We start from the raw sequence: 16,678 nt of genomic DNA, 5'->3' as shown, positions 1-16,678 counted from the left end.
TACACAAAAGGTGCCTATGTGGAGACTTCTCCTTTGCAACGATCACATCCATTCTCATGCCTTAAATACCTATACCGCTGGGTGTGGGGGCACGCAACTGCAACCCCAGCAAAACTGGCTGAGGCGGGAGGATCTCTGTGAGTTTGAGGCCAGCCTGGCCTACAAAGGGAGTTTAAGGCCAGCCTGGACTACACAGTGGGATCTTGTCTCAAAAAAACAGAAATAAATAAAACAAAACACCCATACCCTGAGGACCCCACCTTTTGCTCCAGCCTGGCCCGCTTCCCCGAACTCAAGTCATGGACCCAGGTGTCTGACACATTCACCTCAATGCACCAGGCTCCTCAAAGGCAACATGCCCACAAGGAAACTCCTGCTGTTCACTTTCTGTAGCCTCCCCAACACTCCACTCCTCTACCGCAAAGAAAACAAGCAGGTGGGCGTGGTGATGCCCACCTGCAATCCAGGTACTAGGGAGGCTAAGGCAGGAGGATCACAGTGAGTCTGAGGCCAGCCCGGGCTACACAGTGAGACCCTGTCTCAAAAAACAAACCGTGTTAGCGTTTGCTCAGCTACCATTTCAGTATGAAGCAACTTCATTCCTCCAGTTACTCAGTCTGAAACTCTGGGCATCCCACGTCTAACCAAGAGCAAATCCAGTGGGCTGTCTCTGCAGGTATTTACAGAACCTGACCCTCTACCCACTGCCACTCTTTGGCCGAAGCATCATCATGTTGTGCAAAGGGTTCCGAAACGCAATCCCTGCTTCCTGCCTTGCTCTCCCCAGACAACAGCAATCCCAGAAATTCTAGGGAAACACGCATCCCATTACTGCCTCTCAAAATTCACCAAAGGCTTCCCAACCAGCATGCGCACAGGTCAAAATCTTTGAAATGACCTAGGCCCTTTCAACCAGGCATCTCCCCCATTCCCATTTTACTCCTCCAGCCCTCCTTTCCTCTCTGCCCCAGCTGTTGCTTGAATCTGCAGGCTCTGCCTCAGGGCCTTTGCACCTGATCTTCCCTGCAGAAATGCTTTGCCCCACACTTCTATATAAGGTCTTTATTCAAATGCTTCCTTCCCAGCTGGGCCTCTCTAGCCACCCTAACTAAAATCACATCTCTAGGGGCCGGGGATTTAGCTCAGTGGCACAGAGCCTGCCTGGCAAGCACGAGGTTGTGCGTTCGATTACTGGTACCGGAAAAACAAAAAAAACAAAAAAAATCACATCTCTGTTCTTTTATACTAAAGTCTCCGATGCACTTTATACTTTGAATGGCCCTTTTAGCGGTACATAACTGTGTATCATGTGTTGATCATTTAGAAAATATGGATTCATGGGCTTATGCAGGTCTCTCAAATAATACATTTCATGATGAAACATCAAAATATACATCTGTAGATACCAACATCAATCAATGTGACAGGAGCCAATACAAGTTCTCCAAAATTCTAATTTTCACTGTAAAGCTAAAATTCTGGCAGTGTGTGTTGCCAATGATAAGATTTTAGCTCTCCATTGAGATTACTGGGTTACTGGTACGCACATTTTAAATTCTAATAGATTCAACCAAAACTCACTGAAAAGTCTGTATCAATCTTTACTATCTAAGGCTGCATAGTCATCACTACCCAAATATAAATAATTCCCTTTCCCCCTTTTCAAATACTGAATTTGGGAAGATCGCAGGATATTATCACATTTGCTTGCCTAATACTAATGCTAAAATGGAACTAACGTTTCAAGGTAAGTAAAACCCAGATACCTAGATTTAATTAGCTTAAGTGAATACTTTCTGTAAGAAAGCAAAACCTCACCTGGGCATGACGGCGCATGCCTGTAATCCCAGCTACTGGGGAGACAGGGACAGGAGGATGCCAAATTTGAGACCAGCCTGGGCAACTCAGTGAAACTTTTTTTTTTTTTTTGGAACAGGGTCTATAGCCCAGGCTTGCCTTGAACTTAAAGCAATCCTCCTGCCTCAGCCTCCTTAGTGTACTGTGATTACAGGCATGCGCCATCACGCCTGGCTACTGAGATCTTTTAAAATAAAAACTACAAAGGCCTGGGGATACAGCTAAGTGTTGGGACTGCTTGCATAGCATGTGTAAGGCCCTAGGTTTAATCCCCAGGACTAGAAGTAAAAAAAAAAAGTAAAATCTCCGCCAGGCCTGGTGGCATGGTGGCAATCTATACAGGGAGAAGGGAAGATGAAAGTGCCTTCAATGGGGGGAAGGTTACTCCTTCAGAAAGGTAAAATAACTATATGCTGTGCATCCCCCATTCAGGAAGAATGCTGCTTCCCCACAGTTTCAAAGTGAAGATTTTCAAGTCCTACTAACACAGTAACTGGAAAGGTCCAGGGTATTAGCGCCAACCAGGATCTATGCACAAACCACTTTGAGAATATGATGAGAATTCTGTGTAGACAAAGTAGTAACACATCCACACAGGCACTCAGGACAGATGACAGAACTATGTGCGGATCCTAAGAAACCAGTGCAGTCCAAACTCCCAAGGAAAGTGAGGCTCTGGAACAGTAAAGTGGCTTGTCCTAGGTCAACCGTGAATTAGAAGCAAAATCAGGCGAAAAACAAGAAATTCAAACAAGTTTTGAATAAAGTCATCATTTTCTTGTACTGAACAAGATCCATCCGAGACAACTACAGTGACAAAAAAGCTAAGCAGAACTGGAAGTACTGTCGTTTCAGATACTCCTTGATCGCCTAAACTGAATGCATAAGGACAAACTTGACCAGAAATCTTGAAAAAGCACTCACCATGCTCCACAAAAACATTGCAGTGTGGACCGCCATGCCTCGATGACTCCTTTTTCCCTGCTCCTTTGATAAAATGCAGGGCGGGCAAACTTGGCCTTCTTTGGTCCCCAAGAACTTTTCCAGGCTGCTGCCCCATAAAGCAATGATGGGCACCCCTTGCCAGAAGAGGGACCAAGGTCTTCCAGAACAGTCAGTGGGCTTAGAAGGAAAACAGTATGTAGTGGGGTTTCACATTCAGCAACTGACGCCAATCTCAGAAAAATGTCTTCCGCAAGGAAAGGGAACACAGTTCGGACTGACACATGTAAACGGAGTTCCAATGATTTCCACAGTTTATCAATTTTAATTACGATGCAACCCAAAAGTTTCTTGATCCGAAGTACACTGTACGGACTGAGTGATTTTCTTTTTCAAGGAGAAAAACTCAAACAGAAATATTCACAGGGGTTGCTGAAAAGGACCAACGACGCTAAATTCACTTCACTTCCCAAGCATAAAGGAAACGCTGACCATTTTCGGGTGCTCCTGCGGGAGCCACCGCGGCCCTATCTCGGCTTCTCCACCCTACACTGCTCTCCGGAAGAGGACACTGGGCACACGGACTTCACAGAAAGCTCGCCCTCAGGCAGACTGAGCAGGAGTGCGTCGCCAGCAACTTTTAAGCCCGCTTTTTAAAAGGCCTGTGAAACCAATCTAGACTTTTCCTTTCCATTAAAGTCTGTGGCTTCGCCGGGACCAGGGGGGCGGAAGGTGACATGGGAAGAAGTCAGGGCATCACAGGCTCGCGGGGGTAACCTGGCGGACAGCGGAGGCCGCCTGACAGCAGGGAGGGGCTATGAATGGGGGGCTCCGTGGCCAAACGCGGGGCCGGGATCCGCGGCAAAGGGCGGCTCGGGGGGAAGGGGAGGCTCCCGGGGCAGGGCATGGGGGGCTTACTCCGGGGTCGACGCTCCTCCAGCCTGAGGAAACAGGGTGTCCCAGGTCGGGGAAACCGAGACTACCCCGGTGTCCTGATCCGGGACCGGCGCGTAAGGGACGAAGCTCTGGCGGCCCCGAAGTCAGGAGGCCGTCACGGGGGGAGGAGGCCCGGTCGCTTCCGCCGCCCGCAGCCCTCAGCCCGCAGCCCGGGGGTCTAGGTCCGAGACACCCCCTCCCCCGGCTCCGGACGCCGCCGCCGCCGCCAGCGAGCTGTTACATTCTCCGAGCTCCGCCGAGGGAGCCAGGCTTCACCGGCCGGCAGGGGCCGTGGACCACCGAGGGGTTCGCTCGCCACAGGACGGGGACCTGGCTCCGGCTCCGACGCCGCTCAGAGACAGACACCGACCCCCGCGGCCGCCATGATGGATTACGAGCCGCTCCACAACGAGGCCAGGCCCCGCCCCCGGCCCCGCCTCCGCGACGTCCGGAGCTCGCCTCGTGGGAACCCAGGGCACCCCCGGAGCCGGTTTCCCGGGACGCCGCCGCACCTGCCGGCTCCGGTGTCACTACCCGCGGCAACTCGGTCCCCCACGACCTTTTATGTGTGGCTTTTCAGATCGCAAGGTGAGCGGTAAGGAAACGCCCGCCTCCTCTGCACTACCATTGGTCCCTGGGAATCCGGATCAGACCGCTGTCCTCCTTCCCATTGGCCGGAGCAGCAGTAGGGCGAGAGCTGCCAGCCAACCGCATTCGGCGCCGCCGCGGAGCGTGCCGGGAGCTGTGGTCCGCGGAGCCCCCGGGTCCCGGCTCCGGAGCGCCAGCCCCGCCGTCCAACGAGCCGGTGGATTGTCGCTGTAGCCGGGCACTGTCTCCTTTGCGGAGCAGTGAGACCGACAGAGAGCCAGAGCGAGGGGAAACTGCGGATTGGATTTTCCTAGACCGGGAGTTGGATTACTTCCTTGAGCCCCTTGGGAGAGAAAATTTGGCCCGTTCCCCTACACACACACCCTAGCATAAACACTGAACCTAGCAGAGGACACAGAAAGCAGGTATTTGATTGTTGCTAAAGAAGTCAGCGGCTTGTTTGGGGATATCGGGAGGTTCACTCATTGAAGAAACAGCGTCTGTTCAGTGTATGCCAGCTGCAATCCTGGGTATTTGCAGCAGAATGAACCTTTAGCCTGAACACATGAAGACGCATTCGCAGGAACACACCTTAATGTTAGCGGAGAAAATGCCCCATTTGGGGATTTGCAGGCCTGCAGCTAGCACCTTCCGCAACACCTCTTCTGCAACTAAAAAGCATCTGGTCCCCTCTTCTTCACCCTCCCTACACCCCATAGTGGGGCATCTGACCCATTCGTACAAACCGATCTGCGCGATCTCGCCTAACCCACACTATAGCCCACTGAGGCATGGACCGGTAGTGACATTCCGCGTCCCTCAGGTGGGACAGACGTGACTTACACGGGTCAGTCAGCTAGTATGTGACAGTCTCTACGGCCCAGCCTTACCTTGCTCCAAATACCATGGATTTTCTACCGCACCATACAGTATCAAATACTGTAACTCGAGCTAACGTTACACAATTTATTTTTCACAAGTTGCTACTGGTATTAGAGGGCACCGCAGCTGCTGAATGTTGTATTACATTCAGCTACGTACTTTGGAAATATTTCTGTGGGACTGAGAAGTGGCCTTTTCCATAACGGTACAATGAGGGGCGGCGGGGGGAACGGTTACTTGAAGGCACTGAACGTGAAACGCGGAAACTTGTGCACACTTAGAACTGGAATTTCAAACTTCAGTGCCCTTTGTCCCCCTTTGATTATCTGACCCATTACCTTATCCTGATTACTACTCTAATTTGTTTTTGAAGATTTGCTTTCCTTTTATTGCTATTTATGCTTTTTAAATTTCCTCACATGTGATTTTTTTCTTTCCAGTAGTGGGGATTGAACCCAGAACCTCACAGTGCTAGGCAGGCACTGTATCACTAAGCTACATCCCACTTCGACATCTCTGTATTTTTTCTTCTCTGCTTTAGCTTAAAATTAGGCAACCAAATCAGAATGCATTCTAATACATCTTGTGCTGGGATACAGCAGCTAGGGGGAAAGACAGACGCCTTATCCTCATGGAGCAGATGTGGAAAAAGAGACAAGCAATAAACAAGTAACATTCCAAAGATCAATCTCAGTGTTGGAAATTTTTTTTTTTTGGCTTTTCGTCTGGTACCAGGAATCGAACTCACGACCTTGCACTTGTCAGGCAGGCACTTTGCCGCTGAGCTAAATCCCCAGCCCCTCGGTGTTGGAAATTAAACTCCTGGATCCATAACCTTTTCCCATCAGCCCAACCGTCCTCCAGAGGAGTGCTTTATGACCCTCCCCAGAGTCAGTCTGTTCCTGATTTTTGACGGTTGTTTATAGGCTCAATCAAGCCAGTCACCTTACTTTGTTGGATTTGACTTATAAGCAGGGGGTCATGGCTGCTTACTTTACTAGCTTATCATGAGGATCAAACTAGACTTGATCTTAGTCAAAAGGCACAGCAGCGATCATAAGGCTTGAAGTAGACTGGTTTTCCACAAAGATTGAAGTATGTGGTCCCTGTACAGGTCAACTGTATTCGACCTAAAGGCTCATCCCTAATTTCTACTTTGCACTTCTGTTGTTCCCTAGTTTTACGTGACTCCCAAGCCCAGACTGCATTTTTTCCAAGAGATGTAGTAGACAATTTTAATCCCTGTGTAACACAGAATACTTTGAAGGACTTAAAACTAGAATCCAGAGCATAGCAATGCTGACAGAATGTGGCCCAAGTCTCTTTAAGCTCATATACTTTTATTAAAAGTGATTCAGTTTGGTCTAATCTTGTTCTTTGATAAATCAAAGCTCAGTGTAAATACCTGCTGCAATTACTTAACAAGGGCGCCCTCTAGTGGGTCATGGAAAGCCGGCAATCACAAAAAGATGCTTTCAGACATGTTTCCTCTAGGTATTTAAGGGTAATCACTGATCACTGTTCAGCAGACACTGAAGAACACAAACTGGCAGCTTGGGAGAAGCCAGGCAAGGAGGATACAGGTGCTAGGGTGGGACTCCAGATGCCACTCTTTCGCATTCCATTCTGCCAGAGGTATACAGCCTGGGCAATTTTCCCAAGAGCTACAGGGAAGCCAACCTCCATTTGCAACAGAGAATACTGTTATCTGCAAATTCCTCAAAATAGATGCTACATGGGATAAAACAGAAGTGAGATAAGAAGCTGTCTATTGGTTAACGTTATAAAGGAACATTAATGACAAAGAGCCAAATTGTCTTTAAAAACTGTCAAATGCTTGGGCTGGGGATTTAGTTCAGCAGCACAGCGCCTGCCTGGCAAGCGCGATGTTGTGAGTTCAATTCCCGGTACCGGAAAACAAAACAAACAAAAAAAACCACATTCCCACAATAACTGTTAAATGCAGTGTTCAAAGTCACTACTGCTTCCAGGAATAGCACCCCTGTAAATCACAGCACTCAGGAGGCTGAGGCAGGAGGATCGCCATGAGTTCAAGGCCAGTCTGAACTGTACAGTGAGACCCTGTGACCCAAGCGGAGTAGTAGATCCCCAGCCAAAAGGGAGTTGTGTCTGAGCCCTCTTTCAACTGTATCCAGCATGACAAGAACAAAAACCAACATTAATACATTGGAAATATCAGAAAAGTTCACCAGAGATGTAAAATAAAACACATTTGCATATACAGTGCCTTTAAAAAAATGTTTCCAGGGCTGGGGATATAGCTCAGTGACATAAGCGCCTGCCTGGCAGGTGCAAGTTCCTAAGTTTGATCCCCGGTACCGCAAAAATAAAATAAAATTAAATTAAAAGTAAAATAATAAAAAAATCTTTCCCAAAACCTAAGTCAGGGCACCATTTCTAAGCAGCCATCAGAAATACAATGCACAGGAATGCTAACGTTCCTCAGCGAAAACTACAGCATCTTGCGTTCACCTTTAACCCTAAGTAGGAGTGTGTCACTGCTTTTATTATAAAAGGGAAACAGCTTTGTTTCCCATTTTTCTTGCTTTGTTTTCTTCACAGAAACAAAGTGCACCCAAAAGTACAACGGGCCCAGAACATTCATTTTCTGTTATCACAGGGACTTGACTTCTTACAAACACCCCTCAAAGGCAGGGCAGGTTCAGGCAGCCAGGTGCGGGTCCTTTGAATCTGTCACTTGAAGGATCGCGCATGGGAAATGAGATTCCAACCAGGCAGACGCTGCTGGGTGAACTTTATTCTTCCATCTGTCTGCCCGGTTAGCTTTACCAACTGTATCCTCCTGTGTCACACTTGCTCCTGAGGAAGAGGAATGGAGACCACTTGGGGGTCAGGGATGCCACGTTTCCCACCAGAGCGATTTCAGGGGGACAGTGCCTCATGAGTGAGGGAAGACAAAGGATGCTCTACATTATTCCAGGAGGGGAAGCCATTCGCCGGGACACTGTGCACCTGAAAGATCCGAAATTATCTTCTTTTCTAGGATTTGCCAGGCCTTTAGGTCCACAGGCACTGTTCAGCCCCCGGGCCCCTTGTCCCATAACAGGAGAAAGCAGGCCTGGCCTGGGGGCTAGGGACAGCCCTCTGCTGTTTGTTTGTTTGGTTTTTGGTACCAGGAATTGAACTCAGGACCTTGTGCTTGCCAGGCAGGCGCTTGTGCCACTGAGCTATATCCGAGGCCCACCACTCTGCAGAGCAGATGAGTCGGGAGTCTGTGGGATCCTGCCTGGGCTGCGCGTGGGGACCACGGGGTGGACCCTCCCTTCCCAGACACGCTCCAGTGCGACACAGTCCCATCCGCAGAAGCCTCTCCTCATCCCTCCTGCTCTAAAAGCCTCTGGCGAGTTTCCAGCACGATCTCCTCCATTACTTCCGGCTTTAAGATATCTTTGATCTGAAAAAGATGAAAGGTAAGGTATGTGTTCATCAAGAAGCCAGCCACAAGCAGAGCAGCAGACCAGCTAAACGCAGACACCTCCTGTGCCGTCCCTGTCCTTCTATCAGAGCAGGAGCAGGGGTATGGCCTGCCGCAGCCAGCCTAAGGGGTCAGCAGGACTCCCTGCGGGGGAGCCCGAAGAACAAAGGCACTGTTCTGACATTCATGAAAACACGGCTGAGGATTTGGGAAGGGGAAGAGGAGGTCAGGGGGCTATTGTCACAAAGGAGTCGCTTCCAGGCCCCAGCCCCACCCCCAAATCCTCAGGCTGAGGCTAGACAGAATACCGCCAGTTCCTGGGGACAGACCTGCGGGACACTAAGGGACCGGTAAAAGTGCTTGGGACACAGGACTGCGAGCCTGAAGAAACCCACAGGCCAGTGAGAGGAAGGGAGGTGGCACCTGGTGCGGAAGGGACGCCTCATAGCAGTACAGAATGCTGGTGTCGTACAGCATCATCCTCTGAGTCACCAGCGAGACGACGCAGTTCCGGAGCCGGGATATCACCTCCCGATCCGCCAGCGACACGGGCTATAGGGGCATGGAGGGACGGGGACAGAACCAACGTGAGCGGTGTCCAGTGCATCACAGGAGAGACCGTTCAGACTGGGACAGCACAGCTCCAGGATTCCACACAGGCCAACAGCAGACCCAGGGAGAGGACAGTGTGCGCAGCTTCCTCAGGGGCTGCTGGGCTGCTGTCCTGCACCTTTGCCACCGCTGCCAACAAGGAACCAGCCCCAAATCTGTCTCTCCCGGGAGGAGAAGGCAGTTCTGCCACCATGCCCCTGCTTGCTGGAAATCCACGCTCACCTGGGCTACGGCAGTGACACGCAGTCGCAGACTGCACAGTGACACGCCCACCCCCCAATGCTGGTCTCCTGCAATTAAACCACCTAGCAACACTGCAGCTTAATTTATCAGTACTCTCTCTTTTTCAATTAATTTTTTTTTTTTTTTTGAGACAGGGTCTCGCTATGCAGTTCAGGCTAGCCTTGAGCTCCCTTTGTAGCCCAGGCTGGTCTCGAACTTGCAATGATCCTCCTGCCTCAGCCTCCCAACTGCTGGGATTACAGGCGTGCACCACCATGCCTGGCTGATTTATCAGTACTCTCTCTATGCAATGAGAGAGAGTAACAATGAGAGAGACTAACACTGACATCTCAGCACACATCCTTGTCATTAAATGGCACAACACCATGGTTTAAAAAGCAAGAAATTTCAAACAAGGTGTGGTGGTGCACGCCTGTCATCCCAGCTACTCTGACTGAGGAAGAAGGTCATAAGTTCAAGGCCAACCGGGGCAACTTTGTGAGACCCCATCTCACAACTGGCTGGCACCCGGCTCAGTGCAAGGCCCTGGGTTCGATTCTCAGTACCAAAAAGGTAAAAGGGAAGAAAGCAGCAAACCCCGCCTGGAGCTCTGCACGGTGCTTCCTCACCTCCAGGTTTGCGACGAAGCCCCCCGCGTCCTCGTCTTTGTGCTCCGGGGTCGGGTAGATCCAGATGAAGCCGTTGTTACCCAGGATCACAGAGGCGCCGCACGGCAGATCGTGGAAGTGGGTCTTCTGCCGCTTCACCAGGGACGGGGAAACCTGCACCAGCACGCCCTGGCCCAGCTGGAGAGAGTGGGGCCGGCACCGTGAGCCCATCCTGACAGGGACAGGCGGCTTCCAGACCGCACACCAGCTACAGCCAGGTCAGCGTGCGCCGCAGAGCTCAAGTACGTTTGCGCAGATCGTATTTCCACGTCCCAGGCTGTTTGCATGTCTCAAAGGGTGACTGTCATGCTCACCTGTCACTTCCCTTTGTAGGCACTGCTGTGAGCTAACCCAGGGCGGCAGCCGTCAGGGACACTCCAGACACGTGGGTGTGCGCCAAGCCCTCCCACCGGCCAAGCACTGCGGTCCTGCCCCGTGACCCAAGCTCGTCCCTCACCCCAAGCATCCCTGTCGGCAAGGGTGGGGTGTGAGCCAGGGCCAGTCCTGCGGTGAAGGGTCTGCAGGCCCCGCCCTGAGGGCCAGCTGCTCATTGCAGGGTCTCCTCCCCGTACACCAACGCGGGTGGCCGCTGCCCCTCCACCACGGGAAGGGCTTTCCCTAGAGCTGAGAAACTAGAAGCGCGCGCTACGCAAGTTGGCCCGTCATGTGTCATGTAACCTCACAGGCGGCAGAACTGCACTTAGAGGCTCAGGTAACAATCATGTCTTTGTTGGTGACACAACCTGTTTTACTGAGCTGCCTGCTGACTGAGACTCGCTGCCCTTCTTGGCATCCCCCAAGCGGGCAGAGCCCACGCCTGGGAGGAGGGGTATTTCTGCCAGACAGGAAAGGACAGATATGCCCCCTCCTCCCACCAAGCTCTGCGAAGGCCTCCGGGCGAGGGGATGACAGCCGTCAGCACTCAGGTGCCAGGGCTCTTCTGGTTGGCGTGGGGGCGCTGTGGGGATGCGGAGACGGACCGGAAGCCTCAGTGGGCACACGGCAACAGCAAGCGCGTGACTTACTTTTCCGTATTTCAGGCTCCTCGTGTGCAGAGAGACGGCTCCGTCAGAGAACACTGCCTGGACCTCCGCCTGGCCAGGGCCGTGAAGGAGCAAACGGCAGGCTCGGTGTCCACGTGCACGTCCCGGCCTCCCTCACCGCCCGGCCCCACCCTGTCAGCAGCCGGCACCCAGCGCTTAGGCGGCCTAAGAGGACATCCACGTGACCTCGCCTCTCCCCTTGGGCGACATGGACACCCTGATACAAACACCTTTCTGCTCCCTGGGATAAGATTTAACACTGAGAAAATCTGAGCCTGGACTACAGCATGGGTTCCCAGGAGCTACATGACCCAGAGAAAAGAAAAGTATCCAGCAGAGCCCTGGACCCAGGCCCAGGTCTCGGGTCCCTGAGAGGATGACCAGCTCCTCCGTGGCAGACACAGGTGAGCGTGAAGCCCTTTCCAGCCCCAGGGAAAGCGCCCGTGGGGACACGGCGCACAGGATACACTGATGAGGTCCCCTTCCTGCAGGAAGCCTCGCATGGCAAGCTCGTCCTCCGCAGATCTTCTCCTCTGAGACAAAGAAACGACGGTGCTCAGGCCCAATCCCCAGACCTCTTCCCGCTTCCTTCTCTTTCACTGCTTCAGATCTGTGAAGCCAACCCTGACGCCCAGCCCCTCAGAACTACGCTAAGAGGAGGTGACCCGAGGTACCGGCGCCACGACTTACACCTGGAAGCCCCCTCTGCCTCTTCCGTCCCTCCCTGCTGAGGAACAGTCAAGCCCCCTGCCAAACCGCCCGGGCGCCCCCTGCGGCTGTGCCTGCACGGCCGCTCCCCTCCCTCTCCCACTCCCTGAAACATTCAGGTTCTCTCCACCCCCCAGCCATCAGCGCCCATGCCAGCGTGAGCTGTGCTCGCTGAAGTCAACCCTTTGCGCCACATGCCCGTTTCCCCTGCTGCCAGGCACTGGGAGCACTCGTCTCCCACCCTGCTGGCCTGTGGGGTCTCAGGGCTCTCCACCCAGCGGCCTCCACCCTGGCCCCCCGAGGCACGGCACAGCCAGCCTCACTGTACGCGGACGCTGGGCTGCACCACGCTCTGTCCCGAAGGCTGCAGCTGAGGCGCTGGCATCACCAAATGCCACTCAACTCACAAAAACTAATCAAAAGACAACTTTTCCAGGAACACCCACTGCGCAAAGCCGATACACCCCGAAAAGGAGACTCATTAGCAGCAACATCTGAGCATGCCTCTCCCCAACTCTGCCGAGATCCCTTCCCAAGGCTGCTTCTGATCTTACCACACACCAGTCACTGCCCGCAGTGAGACCTGGGCCAGAAGTACACGCAGGCAGCAACCTTCACGACAAAGTAACAGGCACAAGCTCAGCATGGGACAGAGCTCCCTGTGCAGCAAGGGCGCCACCGCTGTCACTAGCGAACGGCACAGGTCAGGACACAGCAGGACGCTTACCAGCTCTCCGCCTGGAAGGTTCATGGACGAGAGGAGCAACACCGAATCCAGCCTGGAGTTGGTATCCACCTTCCACCTCTTCTGCTGAACCTACAAGCAAAAAGGTGCACACCTGGACACCGCTTCAGGAGGAAGAGCTCACGTCATAGGAGACCAACAACTGCGGTGGTGGCGTATGCCTTTAATCCCAGCACTAGCAGGGCTGAGGCAGGAGGAACGCCCGCCGCAAGTTCGAGGCCAGCCTAGGCTACCTACTGAGTTCGAGGCCAACCCGGGCAACAGAGCGAGTCCCTGTCTCCAAAGAAAAAAAAACGGTGGTGGGGGGGATAATAATCCCAAATATAACAAGCTAGAGGTCAGACCACAGGCCCATGTAATGAATGCCTTTTGAAAACAACTCCATGTAGACCAGCTGCCCCACCCTTTAAGTACCACCGGCCTTTACTTTGAACAAACCAATACGACATCAACTTACCTCAGTGATTCTCCCTACTACAATGTCTCCTACTTCACCGTTGTACCTGGAAGATAAAAGGTCATGCCTCAGTGAACAGGCCAGCCAGGGATATAGCTCAGTGGCATAAGCGCTTGCCTGGTGAGGGCAAGGTCCTGAGTTCGATTCCTGGTACCAAACAAAAAAAAAGTGAACAGGCCTTCTCACAGACCGAGCACCCATGGAGATTTCGGTTAAACAGGACAAGGGACCTGGGTAAGCGCCGTGCTTAGCAGACTCATAACTGTGCTGCTTGGACCTAGCTTCAGAAAGTCCAGTTCTGCTGCCCGAAGTGTCCTCTAACTATCCTTGCACCAACCACGCGTTGCAAGTAGCTCCCTTAGTCAAATGTCCCTATTCTGCGGAATTCATGACAGTAGGAGGCCTGCGGTGTTTCCTCGTGTGGTGGATTAACAACTAGGGGTCACCCTGGAACACCGAGCTGAACTGAGTCAGGTGGTGCTGGCTGTGGAGGGCCCACCTGAGGACTGTTGCTAACAGCATAGAAGGAGAACTGGAGGGGAAGATGGTGCTGTGGATTCCCCTGGAAAAGCCTGTCAAGCTGGCTTTCTTGATGCGAATTCGGCTGTTCTCATCACCAGGGGAGCTCAAGTCCTCACTGTCTCTGAGGAAGGCTGCGGTTCTTTTCGGGGGAGCTCTGGTCCTTACTTTGAGCATCGCTCCCTGGCTCCAGTGCGGACCCCTCATCGGGCTGGCACAGATCCTTCATCCCACTGGCCTTTGGACCTTCCCAGTGCAGATCCTTGACACAGACTTGCATGAGATATTGTGGGCTCTGAGCCTCCAGCTGGACTCAAGGAGGACATTGCCATGGGTTCTAGGTCTTTAGCTGGGCTCGTGAAGGACACTGCCAGTGGACCCAGGCCCTCAGCTGGATTCTTTGGGTCTCTGGTGTGTGGACAGATCTCCTGCACTCTTGCATTTGGCTCTTTGGGTGAATACTATAAAATAATCTTATAAAATGTGTGTCCTGTATTAAATCCTTTCCCTGGAAACCCCAACTACAACACTTGTGGAATGCAAATGGGCTCTGCACCGGCCAGGGCAGGAGAAAGCAGGTTGAGCCAGGCCACTAGGCCACTATTCAAAGGGACTTGCTGCTCACTTGCCGGCTCCTAAATTCTAACAGAAATCCTCTAAGGAGATCGTGCAGTTACCCTCACGCAGTGCAGGCAGTAACCGAGTCTCGGAGCAGGCAGGTAACACAGGAAGACTCTGAAACTGGCACTGATTTCTCTCACCCTTCCTACGGTCAAGTTCACAGCCCCAGACCTACAGCGGGACAGGGCAGGTGGGTGGGGGGTACAGGGTAGGTAAGGGAAGGCAGAAAAGACCCGGCCAGACCCAGAGAATACACACCTTCCACTCTCACCTGGTTTTCAAGGCTTTCACACAGATCAGCTTGTTCACTCTCTCCACAGAGCCGGCCACAGATGCAATGAGCTTCTCTTCCCCCATGTACGTCCCATGGCCCCTACGGCAAGACAAGGACACAGCAAAACGACCCCAGTTAACACCCGAGTCCTCAGCCGCGCAGACAGGTGTGCTCCTCAAGCTCCACAGGCTGCACCTGCCCTAACAGCCGGGCGCCCTTTCTCCTGGAGCTCTGTGGACATCTCCTTGCTCTTGCTCAGATCTGGTCATACGTCACTTTCTCCAGCAGCACAGCGCAGCAGGTCCCTTCCTCAGCCACCATTCCTACCACATTCCCAAGCCCATTCTGCTCACCCCACTCTACTTTTTTTCCCCAGTGTATTTCTCATCAAGTGTTTTTAATCACTTGTGGGATTTACTGTTTACCTCTTTCTTTCTGTTAGAACATAAAGTCTACCACTTTGTCCACTACTATACTTCAACCATACAGAACATAAATATATTCTGAAAGAATGAATGAACGAATGAGTCGTGTGTGTGTGTGTGTGTGTGTGTGCGCGCGCGCGCGCGCGTGTTTTGCAAGGGATTGAATCTAGGGCCTTTGTCCTGAGCTACATTCCAGCCCTTTTCATTTTTAGACAGGGTCTTGCTAAATCAGTCACTAAGTTGCTCAGGCTGAGCTTGAACTTGGGATCCTCCTGCCTCAGCTGTCTATAGTGCTTGGATTATAAATATGCACCACTTCGCCCAGCTGAAAAATGAACCCTAAGATTTCTTAGCACCCAATAACCTTAAACTAAAAGCTTCCAGGGCAATGCCATAAATGCTGTGCTTGTCTTTCTATGTTCATGGGGAGGCGATGTACCATTGCCAATAACGTTGACGATGGTGATATACTTGTGGGTTTTGCTTTTCTTACATTATTTATTTAACCCTCACTGCCCTACCAAACAGCTACTGTTGTCACCAGTGTCTTACTGACTGCGGGGAGACAGGAGCTACAAATATAGTAAGGTAGCAGGCTTGAGACTGGGCAGCCTGGCCCCAAACTCTGTCCTCTTTATTCTAACGCACACTTCTGCCCTTCTACCCTTAAACACACCATCTGCACAGTGGGTGCCTGTAGCACTGTGCATGTTTGCCCTAAGTCCAAACAGTTACTGACCCCAAAGCCAAGCCCAGGCTCTGACACGAGGAGGCCCAAACAGGGATGCCCATGTCCCCTGGGACAGCCGAAAACCGAGGACAGGTCCCTGCCCCTCGCCCTCTCCGGTGCTCCTCCTGCGAGCAAGCCTCAAAGATCGGGACTTCGGAGCCAGGAGTGGCGGCTCACGCCTGTAACTCTAGCACTGGGAAGGCTGGGGCAAGAGGACAGCCCCGGGTTCGAGTCCAGCCTGGACTATATGGTGAGTTCAGGGCCAACCTGGACTACACTGCGAAACCCTATGCCTCCTCCCCCGCAAATCTGGTCTTCGGGCACAGGATTCAAAACAGCCGGCAAAAATCAGGAGGTTTCGGAGCCAAGATAAACTCGCAGGACACAGGGACTGCGGGGACACGGCGAGTGGGTGCTCAGGAGGCGCCCCGGGCCCGGCGGGGCCTCACGGTGCCAGGGGACCAAAGGCCCGGGCTGACGGCTTGCAGCCCACGTGCAGCGCCCCGCAGCCGCTCCTTGCGACCGCGGGCCCCGCAACCTCGCACGTACCGCATGAAGCCCGTGTCCGTCGTGATCGTGTCTCCCGGCACCACCAAGTGTTTCTTAGTATCGCGGCCCAGGGCTTCACTGAGCGGCTTACGCGCCACTGGAAGTCTCATCTCCATCGCCATCTTGGCGCCAACAGTGTGCGCAGGCGCAGCTCGCCCGCCACGCCCACGGACGCTGGAGGGAGGCCAGGGCTTCGGAGCAGCCGCCAATGGGAACTCACGGGGTGGCCACCATGTTGATTATTGGCAACCATGACGTTTACCTAAGGGGAAAGAAGGAGCCCAGTTGCCATGTTTACTATTGGCAAGGGAGCACTTGTGGAATAACAGAATCATTAACTACCGTGGAATAAGAGAATGTCACGTTGTAGGGCGTTTGGCTTTTTACCCAAACTGCCTCGTCCTGGAACTGCTGAGTTTCCGTACAACTCTAAGCCACTATGA

At 52.7% G+C, this 16,678-nt stretch overlaps 2 protein-coding genes across 2 annotated transcripts in view; both read right to left on the bottom strand.

Moving 5' to 3' along the window:
• Window positions 1-4,121, bottom strand: part of Abl1 (ABL proto-oncogene 1, non-receptor tyrosine kinase) — a 147,135-nt gene extending 143,014 nt beyond the window's left edge. The window contains exon 1 of the mRNA XM_005408347.2: window positions 2,782-4,121. Within this exon, the coding sequence (XP_005408404.1) occupies window positions 2,782-2,917 (136 nt within the window). The 5' untranslated portion in view covers window positions 2,918-4,121. The remainder of the gene's footprint in view (window positions 1-2,781) is intronic.
• A 3,687-nt stretch (window positions 4,122-7,808) lies between these two features.
• On the bottom strand, window positions 7,809-16,371 carry Exosc2 (exosome component 2). The gene is made up of 9 exons (XM_005408346.2): window positions 16,236-16,371; window positions 14,529-14,630; window positions 13,118-13,163; window positions 12,643-12,732; window positions 11,675-11,740; window positions 11,190-11,258; window positions 10,126-10,302; window positions 9,086-9,214; window positions 7,809-8,641 (listed from the first exon to the last, which is right to left on the bottom strand). The coding sequence occupies exons 1-9, from the start codon at window positions 16,355-16,357 to the stop codon at window positions 8,561-8,563; spliced, it is 882 nt and encodes a 293-aa protein (XP_005408403.1). The 5' UTR covers window positions 16,358-16,371; the 3' UTR covers window positions 7,809-8,560.
• Between the last annotated feature and the right edge of the window lie 307 nt (window positions 16,372-16,678).

Source organism: Chinchilla lanigera, unplaced genomic scaffold (genome assembly GCF_000276665.1).
Source record: "Chinchilla lanigera isolate Chin_1 unplaced genomic scaffold, ChiLan1.0 scaffold00112, whole genome shotgun sequence".
Taxonomy (NCBI): domain Eukaryota; kingdom Metazoa; phylum Chordata; class Mammalia; order Rodentia; family Chinchillidae; genus Chinchilla; species Chinchilla lanigera.
Note: the sequence above shows the minus strand (reverse complement) of the source record. Positions and strands in the feature narration are given on the sequence as shown.